Below are 11,543 nucleotides of genomic sequence, written 5' to 3' on the forward strand. Positions count from 1 at the left end.
CCTCACCTTAAGTGAGGTTTAAATTATAGATGAGGGGATATAAGAATAAAATTAGATAAAAAAATTAGTATAATACACTGTGATAAGTTCTATGAAGAAAAGGCAGGGCAGAGATATGAGGAATAGCTGATAACTAGGGTTTAGTACAGGGTTGAAATTTTACTCAGGTTACGTTTATTTATAATTTTCTATTATGAAAAATGTTAAAAGAATCATCCTTGCATCCATGTATTTGCAAAATGTCATTTTTTTGTAAGATAATTTATTATTCTCTATATTTTCAAGAACTTTTTATATTGGGTCAAATTGAACTTTAGAAAGGTTGCAATCCTGTCTTTGGAGTCAGAGTGATACACCAATACTTTTCTAGGAATGCTGATCTCAGTTATTTTTACCTGTTATAAATTAAACCTATTGGATTTAATTTTTTACAAACCCATAAGAATAGATTTTACTCAATTATTTTAGTTAAATAATACTATTAATTATATAACATCTTTTTTATATTAATTTGAAATTTTCAGATTTCAAATTTGGGTATATAATTTATATTTTTGGTTTTATATTTAGTAATTTTTTTCTTTTATATATCCTCATAGTTGTTAATGTATAGTTAAGTTACTGATACATCTTATTTATCTTATAATCAGCCATTTTACTGAATTTTGTAGTTAATTTTATCACTTCTCAGGTGATTCATTTAGCATTTTAAGGTAGGAAAACATTATCTGCAAAAAAAAAAAAAAAAAATTAGCTTCCTCTCATTCTAAATATATTTCTAGCTATAATTTTGTGCTTTGTTGCACTGACTGACCCATCCAGAACAAATCTCCAGTCAATCTCCGTTAACCAGATATCATCTAGCCTTAAAACTAAACTACTTGATTGATGTGAAATTCTCTCTATCAAGGTGAGTCTTTCTAGCTACAGATCTAATTTTTAAATGGTTTGTCCAAGCAAAATTCTCTCCTTGTACCTTTTGTACGTTGTTTTAAGTATCACATTTCTATGTAAAAATATTAGATAGTTCAGGAAGTCTTAACTTGGGGTCCAGAAATAAATGTATTTGCAGGGAACCACAAACTCCTGAAATTACAAAATTCTGTGAATACATGTACTTTATCAGGGTGGAGGGTTCACTGCCTTCATTTGATTCTTAAAGTAGCCTATGAGCCTAGAAACCTTAGCTAATATAAATGGATGGTTATGAATGATTAATATAATCAATAGTTGCAGATAATCAAATTCTGAGGTTATTTATAATATTTAATGTATACAACCATAACTAGGTGTTTTTATCATATATTTCTGCTATGATAGATAGATTAAAAAATCTAAATCACAGACATAATACCTATCTCTAATCTTCATCCTAATTCACTTACATGATTATTCAAGGTGAATACCAAATTTGCTGCTCAGAACAAAGACTTTTTAAAAATAATTTAAATAATGAATGAATGCTACAGAAAAAATAATTAATAGTCTACCTACAAATAGTATTCATATAATTTGCAATATTTATTTTCTCAGCTTCTGATCATGTCTCTCAAAAAACTACAATTGTATAATTTTAAACAAGGTATATTCTCTTTTTTAAAGAAGATAAGGTTAACACATTCTGCAAGGGCAATAAGTGACATCTACTCTTAAATGATGTAAAAAACATTTTTAACTCATTGTTTAAAATACGCAATCTTTCTTAAATATTTCTAAATAACCATCTTGTGACTATTAAATTGGATAGTAAAAAAAGAAAATGAAAGTATTTAGCAAGTTATGAATCATCTTATTTGACTCACATATAACATTTAATTGATTTGAAATAAGATCCCAAATGGTTCAACTATGCCATTTTCTGATGAACATAAAGATTAAGAAAAAGGAGTACATGCAACTCAATGCCATTAGAATTTTCCCTAAAAGCTATTTCTAAATATTCAATACTGTAGCATTTTATACGCACTTAGAAGATAATACTGTTATATCTAGAAAATTTTTCAGATAAAGGATGTATTAGACATTTTCCAATGTAATTGCTTCATGAGTGAACCTATTTCACATGGAACACACAGAAACTGCCATTGCACATCAGGTCTTCTGCTGCCCAGACTTCCATGAAGAGAAAAAAACAAAAACAAAAACAATAGCATATCACTTACATGGTTATGCCTTCATAGTACATTTGCTTAAGGAGTTCTGCAGACTGTTAACTGTATACATGGAGAGTATTTGCTTTTCTCAAATAGTTCACACACCTTAATTCTATTTCAAAACTATTTTCATAATAATAGCTACAACACAGCATTAAGTGCAGAGAATAATTTCTAAGCACCACATATCTAGATGTTATATAAATATATACAATATAAATATAAAATACATATCTTCTTACAAAAACCTGATAAGATACATATATTATTTTAAGGAGGAAAATGAGGAAACTTTTTTCTAAAAGTTTGAAAACTAAGGCCCAGCTACTAAGGTAATAAGAGCTCTAGGGATTCTAATTCAAATATCCTGGCTCTGGAGTCTGTGTTCTAGGAAAACTCTCTGCTGCCTCAAAACACAGCTGTAGTCTTTTTTTAAAAAGTAAAATAGTATCAAAGGATTATAAGAAGAACATGTAAACCCTGCCTTATTCCTCTCACTCTACATACCCACTTTCCTAATTCAAACACCTTAATTGTTTCTTTTGACATTTAATTCATATTCCGAAAAGAAATTGATATATCCTATTAATTTCCAATAATGGCAGATGAGGATTTAGCTTTCTTAAAACACTCATTTTCATTTACCTTTCTCTTGCCCTCCCAGAATAACTGGACCGTAATTATAGCTTAAATCAGTAAACCTCATTTACAATATTATGACCAGGTAAGTGTTATTCACTGCTGAGCCAAGCAAAACAATGCATTGTAATTTTTTTTTCCTTTTTTATTCACCTTCAAATCATGCAGGACTCGATAAAGGTCTTTTGTTTATTTGCCTGTATTTAATGTACCCTACAGATATTTACATGAAAGTCAAAGATATCTCGTTATACACTTTTCAAAGGCTGATATTCAGCCATTTTTTCCCTTGAAGGCCTTTGTCCAGTCCTCTGCTTTATTACTCCTGTCTAGAATGGTTTCCTTCAAATCCAGCTACTCAGGAGTACTCCTGGGATTTTCTTTCAAGGTTTTTCTGTGTTAAATCTCACATCCTGTCTTCCTTGGTTTCACGTTATATGCTATAATTCTTTGTTTTGCTGGAGTACATCATCCAGTAACTTTCTAAGACATGATACATGGGTAGTTAAGATTAGAATTCTTGAATTCTGAATGTCTTTATTTAATTTCATATAGTGGCAGGGTATTAATTCTTTTAGAAATCACTCTCAGAACTTTGTAGACTTTCTTACACTGCATTTAGCAGTATAGTACTTTTCCTACTTCTTAATATGTAACTTTCTCTTTGAAAAGTGTTAGTATTTTTTAGTGGAGCCCTTAAGCTTCTGTGTGATGACCCTTCATGGGGTCTTTTTCTTACACAGTGCTGAACACTCTGACTTTCTCAGAAAAGATATTTCACTCAGTGAAAAATATTGTTTAAAAAGTCTCTGTTAATTCCATTTGTCCATTTTAAACTTTTTCTCATTCTAGAAATCCTTTTATAGACTGTGACTTTATGAATTATCTTTTATTTTGCGTATATTTTCTATACTTTTTTTTTCCCTAATTCTGAGAGGTTTTCTAGACTTTATGTGACAATTTATTACATCCAAGTGCTCTTTTTTATTCTGAGTACTCTTCTCATAGTGTATTATTCTTATTATATAGATAAAATATCTTCCTGAAGATAGCGCTTATGGAGTATTTTTTTTTAATAATGTAATTCCTCTTTATTCCGAGTGTCTGTCTGTTCTCTGGATTTTCTTTTGTTGTTTGCTTAGGCTTTCTCTTTTATGATGGAGACTTTTCTCAAAAGTCTCATAATCTTTTGCTTTCAGATCATATTAGATGACAGAATACTAAAATATAATTATAGTCTCTATGTACATATGGGAGGCTTTTTGCAAGGTCATTAGGTAATAAATAAGAATTTTTACTGGAAGATTTTGAAATGTCTCCCACTGGAGGTATTTCCTCCACTTTACTGTCTGGGCAGAAATGACCTGGCTCTAAGCATTCTAATGTTACAACTCAGAGTACTATATTCACTAAGGAGATCCTTATTTAACTCTTCTAATTTCAGCCTCGCTTTCCTGGAAACTGCTTCTTAACTAGTACCTGCATGTCCTGAGCACTTCTGGGGATCAATGATGAAGAATTGTGGAAATATAATAGTTTTGCTTTCTATTTTCTGAAATGTTTCTGAGATCTCTTGTTCTCTGCTTTCTTCTCTGTCTTCTATTTTTCTATGTATCAGTGTTTTGTTTTGTTTTGTTTTTCATATTATTTTGGAATAATTTCGAGAGGGAGGAAGAATAAATAATTAGGTTTATTCCATCATGCTCTTTTTTTTCAGGTTTGGGGAATTATTTATACTGGCAGCCTTGTTTCTTTTTAGGTAAAAGAGTTGGAGTATCAAAATTAAGATTCAGAGAGGCTGAATTCCTGGCCCACTTTTACGCTCTATCTATGTCACTGTGTTCATGCTACTCAACCTCCCTGCAGTTTCATTTAGTCACCTGTATATTGTGCACGGAATGTAATAGTTGGGACATATACTTGCAGGTGGCAGTGGGGAGGGCATACTAGGTATTACTACAGAGAAAAATAAGTTTTCATTATCTGGATTTATTAATTCTAAGATGAAAGGTATGCACTCCCTGGTTGGAGACTAATTCTTTGTCCTTCCATTCAATAATATTTGTCAAAATCTGGTATACTGACCCTTCAATTTCATGTCTAAGAAAAATGAAAATATATCTCTGCATTAAAAGAATGTACAAGAAGATTCATATGAGCAGTATTCATAAAGGCCAAAAGGTAGAAACAATCCAGATTTCCATGAACTGATAGACAAATGAAAGTTGGTATAACCATAAGGTGGAATAGTATTCAGTCAAAAAAAAAAAAAGAAATACTGAAACATGCTACAACATGGATGGAAAACATTATGCTAAGTAGAAGAAGCCAATAATGAATACTACATAGTGTATGATTCCAGTGATATGAAATATCCGGAGTAAAAAAAAAATCTATAGAGGCATAAAGTAGTTTAATAGTTTCAGAGAGCTTTGTGGGAAGGGGGAAAGTTAGAAATGAGTGCAAATGGGTACAGGGATCCTTCGTGGTGTAATAAAATCTTCTATAATTGACTGTGGTAATGGTTGCACGACTCTGTGAACATACTAAAAGCATTCAGTCATACACGTTAAATGAGTGAATTGTACAGTGTGTAAATTATATCACAAAAAAGCTGTTAAAAATAAAGCATTTGAGAAAGCTGAGCAGGAAAAACGTCTATGTGCATTTTTATGGCATTAGGAATATAAAATTGAATAATATTGATGAGGTTGTGGAGCTTAAATTTTAGTAGAGAGACATACATAAAACACAATTATAAATTCTGATGAAACCAGAGGCCCAGACGGAAAACGAAATGGAGAAGGAAGCTGTTGAGGGTGATCACAATGATTAAGCCGAAATCCAAATGACGAAGAGAAACTAGCTCTGATGTAGAATGAAGAAACGTGAAAAGGGAACTTCAGTCAGTGGGGTTATATGTCACAAAATCTCTGTGGCAGGAGAGACCTCAGCTTGTTCTAGAAGCTGAAAATTTACCCAGGTGGCTGGAAAACAGTGAGGGAGGGAGCAGTATGTGATGAAGTTGCATAGACAGTTGAAATTATGCAAGGTATTGTAGCTCATGGGTGATCTCTCAAATGTATTCTAAGCCTCTAAAGGGTTTTAAGCAGAGTGAAATTATTAGACATTAGATAACATTATTTGCTTTTTAAGATCACTCTTGCCACTCTATGATGAACAGAATGGAGGACAGTTTTGACTTTCTATCATAAAACTGTCTATGCATATCTAAACAGGCATATCAACATTGGTGAACCTACATCACTCATGATTTTAAGAAGTGTCTCAACCAGTGGCAGTATTAACTGGTAAAATCCATATGTATAGAATCTCTAAAACGTTTGCAGCCAGTAATTCCATTCCTTGAATTCTGCCCAGAATATAGTGAAGAGTAATGCACAAAGATGTCTGCTGCAGCACTATTTATAATACTGAAAGCAAACCTGAATGTCCAAAATTTGTAAATAGCTGCTAACTCTGTGTATGTCTAATTAAACTAACTTATTTAGAGTCACAGCTAATGTCTTAAAAATAACAACAGGTCTACATAACTAAGATTGTCAAATTGTAAATCCAGAGCATGCATAATTCTACTACTTTGCTGTAACTTAGTGGTCAGTTATTAGGCGAAATAGTTGAAGAATATTATGAGGAAATGAACTAACAAATGTGTAAAACAGACATGGAATCAATTTTTGTCACTCAAACTTTGGTGAAATGTTTCAGATAAATGCTCAACTCAAAAATAATCAACATCTGTATATGCTTATGTGTACATAATCATACATAGACATCCCTTGAATAGTTGGTCACACATGCACAACAGAGAGAGACAGAGAGAGAGAAAGAGAGAGAGAGCGCCACAAAAGTTTATTTTGCAAAACCAAAGAAAATTTCAGGATTTATTAGAGAACATCACCATTTTCCCAATTTCTTTTTTTCTGGAAAAATAATGTTAAGTTGTACATCAAAATGCATTCACAAAGAAAGTATTTTTAGAAGAAAAGTACTTAGTGTAAGAGAAAACAGTCTTTTTTCCTAGTGCATGCAGATTTTCTCTTCATTACCGCTACTTCTGCTCCTAAAATATATCGTGTCAGCCTAATTCATAGTTTGCTACTTCTTTACACAGGATGATAAAATGAAAATTTGTCGCAGACCCTGAAAATGTTCAGTACTTTTCACACAATGCTAATGGTCTGCCATAATTTGTATTGTACTGACAAGAAAGTCCTCATTCTAAGCCCAATTCTTTCTCTAAATAAGTGAATTATCTGCTAAACATAGGAGTTACACTCAGAATAGCAAAATGCTCACGTGAAAATCATATCAGATACACATTTCCTTAGTTCATACTCACTTTGGGACATAGGTTCATTGTTTGGGATAATGCTGAATTACAAATACTATTTAAATCGCTTTTTGGTGTTGGTGTTGTTTTGGTTTATGGATTTTGATCAAGCAGATATAGTTTAATTAGGTCTTGTTATATTAGTCTATGATAACAACATATCATTCCAAGGTATTCTGTTTCACCTAACAGAGAAAAAAATAAATTCTTATGGTTAATTTTGGCTAGGTTGATATGGAAAGCAAATAAAAGGAGCATTGCTGGGAGAATAGAGAGTGCATTCAGCATAAAGATAACACAACAGTGGCTAATTAGTCCTTAAACCCCAGAGGGTTGAATTGTTTCCTTGTGAGAAGCTCCTGGAAACAAAAGGTCTCCCTCTGACTAACTGTGTTCTATGGGTGAAGTCTCCCCTCACTAATGAACACATCAGTGACCTCTAACATCAGTACAGGAGTGGATGAAACAGGAAGCAGAGATGGAAGCCCAGAAAGTCACTTTTTCAGGAAGTGACTCCACGTTTCTACAGTCCCTGTATACTTTATGACACTATAAGCTTTTCACAGTTATTCAGACTAATTGATGAAAAGCAGTGGAAGAAATAACAAGTCAAGATATAAAATTCCTCCCTTTACAGACTCGAGATGTAATATATATGGAATAGCAGCATTATTTTAAAAAAAAAATCCTCATGTAAGGGCAATCCAACAAAATAATGTCAGAATCCACAAAATGGCAAATAGACTGGTGATAAATCCTTACAGGGTAAATTACTTACATAATAAAAATCATCCACAAAAGTATTCTAAATATTCTTTTAATACATTTGAATGATTTATATCATAACTATAGATTGGCTATGAAAACACACACTTGGCTAGTGTCACTTTTTTATTAAATAAGTAAAAAAATAAAATTTTAGCTAAAAAATATACAATCACTGTTAGTAATCTCAACAAAAATATTTAACCTCCAAATTAAATGTTTGTGTGTGCGTGTGTGTGTGTTGTTCACATGAAACTCAATAAGATTGAGATCAAATCCTCACTATGCAAAGATCAGTGCAATTTTATTTTTCAAGTAACTATATTTTTCCTACTTTGGGTGCTTAGAGGCCACGGTATAAACAAAAACATATGATTATTTAACTAAATTCTCTAGCTCCCACCTAGTTTTTCTAACAGTATTGATAATATTTGACTCCTTCAAGGTTTCTAACATCATCCTCTCCTGGGAAAGAAGGGAAAAGCAGCGCCTCTGCCCTACTTACACCAGAGGTGGAAAACTGCCTGCCAGACACAGAATAGCACCCAGGCCACTGGCTGCCATGAGAGGCACCTAGCTAGCTCTCAGGAAGTCTTAGTGGAAGCACAGCCCTGCCGCCTTAGGGAAGGAGAAAGGAACCAGCCTTAGAAATCCTCCTAAGAGGAGATCTAGACCATTAGCCACAATGTCAATATCCTGAGTGCCCTGGAGTAGTCAAGGGGCAAACAAAACCTTTGGGAATCCTTATCTCCATAACCTCCATAGAAGTTGTTTAAATGTCACTTTCTCATAGTTTGGCATTGCAGGAATCATAGCAAAGTACCTCCCTTAAAATGTCTTCTTCAGAAAAGGGGTTTGAGGTGCACAGATCATGTGTTGAAGTCATTACTCACATATTGCTTTTCCTTTAGAAAAAAATACTGTCCGAATTTCGTCTTCTTTTTCATTACATTTTTCTGACATGTTATAGGTTTTTAGAAATCTTATATTGGTATCTGAGACCATATAAAAACATGAATAAATAATAAGATGTACATGTCTTCCATATGCAAATAAGTATTTATATGATTACTCCTTTAGCTTGTTGTTTTAAAAATATTGTCATTATGATTTTTAGAATCTATTTTTTCAGATATCTTCCAGTTAAAATCTAAATAATTGTTTAATTTATGTCTGTCATTTTCTTTTTCTAATTATGCAAATATTCAAATGTTCCAAACTACTTTGCACTGGGATTTGTTTAGAGTATTATCTCACTTTTTAATCATCTCCAATTTCTTTGAGATATATGATAAAACTGAACCATCACCTAATTTTAATTTCTTCCTTTATTTAGTAACCTTTTTGTTTGTTTTTAAAGAGATATTTCGTGTCATTCAACTTACTTGGAAAAATGTGGAGAATCTTTTATTTCATGAATTTCATTCATTCAAAGATTTTGGCACACTATTCCAATTCCTGAAATGTGGCCTTATGTTTTTATCCAGTAAGTAATAAAAGTTTAATTATTTGATATATAACACCATTTTGAAAAGTGTAGTCTTTTCCCATTCTTCAAAAAATAAAAGTATCATATGTAATCCTTTAATTGAGTGTTAAAGTTTAGCATTTTATTTGCATGTGAATACTAAACCAAATATATTTCTGAAAAAACCATGCTTACTTTCGTTATTAAGACTGAAGGCTGTTGCCATATAAAGTTTTTTTCATGGAAAAAAAATATATAATACTGTGTTGCAACAAATTTCCATTGAGGACTGAGAGAATGATAGTATTCTACACTTAGTTTCAACCTTTAAAATTCTAAAGAACAAGGCAATCATATACTTTAGACCAAAGTCATTTATCAGTTTTTTTCTATAAGTATCTTCTTAGTGGAAGAAATATGTTAGATTATTAAGTAGGTCCTTTTAATATGAACATTTTTCAATCAAACTCCTAATTTTCTATAGACTATAAATGTCATTAGGTTTCATAAGTCCTCTTTTGAACTTTGCTGTGTGTTTTTGCAAATAAGAATCTTAAAATTATACACTTCCTAAAATTAATTCACTTTATGCATAAATAATAGAGGCTACTGATTTACAAGACTGTATATATCTCAGAGAAGGTGAAGACAGTCACTCCAAGGCTTTAAGTGGCAGGAGTATGGGTTTTCCACAGTAAATGTCTTTCAGAACTGTGGACAGCTCCCATTAAGGCCTGAAATTGATAGCAATTCCCCTTAGTTTCTAAACATAACTCAAAGTAATTTGCTTTTTATTGCTATACTTATTTGCTGTCTAATAGACACCTATTAAAACTGCTTAGTTTGCACACATACGCCTTTCGTTGATTCCTTTTCGAAGAGTTCAGTTAAATAAATAAACTAATAATGCCACTCTGAGTTACTAGTTTTTTAATGGAAAGCCAAGCATTCTTCAGGAGCTAATATAACGTGGCTTCAGGGTGTGCGCACGCTAATAAGAGGATTCACTTCACGACCTTCATTTGATAATCTCTAAACATGCTTATAACCGAACGAATACTTGGGCGACAAAGAAGACCAGGAAACGTCTTAATTTTAAGTCTCTGAAGCAATTTCCCTGACAGCTGACAGCTCTCCTGCCCTTTTTTCCGAGCTGGAAAACGAGGAAAGATTTCTGAAATAGACTTGTAGTCAAGGTCAAGAAAGGGTGTCTCTGTTTCAGGAAGGGGGCTCTGGAAACGCCCCCTGTCTCTGTTTCAGGAACTCGAGGCTTCCTGTCACGCTCTTGCCCAACCTGGCAGCACCGGCTCCACTGAAATCTGAAGTCAAGGACTATCCAAGCGCAAATTACCCTTCCTCAGCCTACCAGCCACTATTTTGAAGACATGCATTGAGGATATCCGGTGCCTATAAGCAGATGAAAAGCAGATTAACGCTCCCCGGGGGTGAGAGCGGCTGGAACACTAGGACTCGTGAGTGCGTCCCCGGGTGTCCCAACCTCTTCTCGACCCCAGGAGCGCCTTTTTCCCTTTTGGGAGGATCCACTTCTTGGGAGAGCAACACCAAGAAGGGTGGCACTCCCAGGACGACTTTCTGGCCGCTCCCTTACACGCTCATATCCGAAGTAAAAGTTTCCCTGGCCCAACTTAGCATCCTCCTGTCCGAGAGTAACGGTGGCCTTCTTCCCCGATCTGTCCCTAAAGTTCACGAAGCAAAGGAGGAGAGCCTCCCCGGGACTCCCAGGCCACAGGAACTCATCAGTCAACCCCCTCTTGGGTGGAAACTAGTTGAAGAAGAGTCGAGCCTGCTCAGCCCCAGGAGGAGAAGCCGGCAGCGCCACCCCCGCCCGCCCGGCACCCCCTCCCTCCGAGTCCCCCCTCCCAGAGCCGGGAAGCGAGTTTGCGGGCGCGCCGGGAAGGAAAGGTGGGGCGGCGACAGGGAGTCCTCACCTGAAATCGCTGTAAGGGTGGATAATCCAGAAGCCTGCAGTTTTAACCCTTTCCTGCTCCTTCTCCACCGCCTTCTGGCTCCCGAACATGCGGAGGGAGAATTTGTTGACCCCGGGCTGCAGCATGGAGGTGAACTGCCTCTGCATGAAGCCGTACTGCCGCCGGGGCCCCTCGGCGTCCTCGAAGCCCCCCGCCGGCTCCTCGCCGCCGCCGCT

General features: G+C 34.6%; 1 protein-coding gene across 1 annotated transcript in view; it reads right to left on the bottom strand.

Annotated features, from left to right (window-relative positions):
* The window catches only part of HCN1 (hyperpolarization activated cyclic nucleotide gated potassium channel 1), a 330,541-nt gene that overhangs the window by 318,537 nt on the left and 461 nt on the right, over positions 1 to 11,543 (bottom strand). The window contains exon 2 of the mRNA XM_015589832.1: positions 11,329 to 11,541. Coding sequence (XP_015445318.1) covers positions 11,329 to 11,541 — 213 coding nt within the window. The remainder of the gene's footprint in view (positions 1 to 11,328; positions 11,542 to 11,543) is intronic.

Source organism: Pteropus alecto, unplaced genomic scaffold (assembly GCF_000325575.1).
Source record: "Pteropus alecto unplaced genomic scaffold, ASM32557v1 scaffold73, whole genome shotgun sequence".
Lineage (NCBI taxonomy): Eukaryota > Metazoa > Chordata > Mammalia > Chiroptera > Pteropodidae > Pteropus > Pteropus alecto.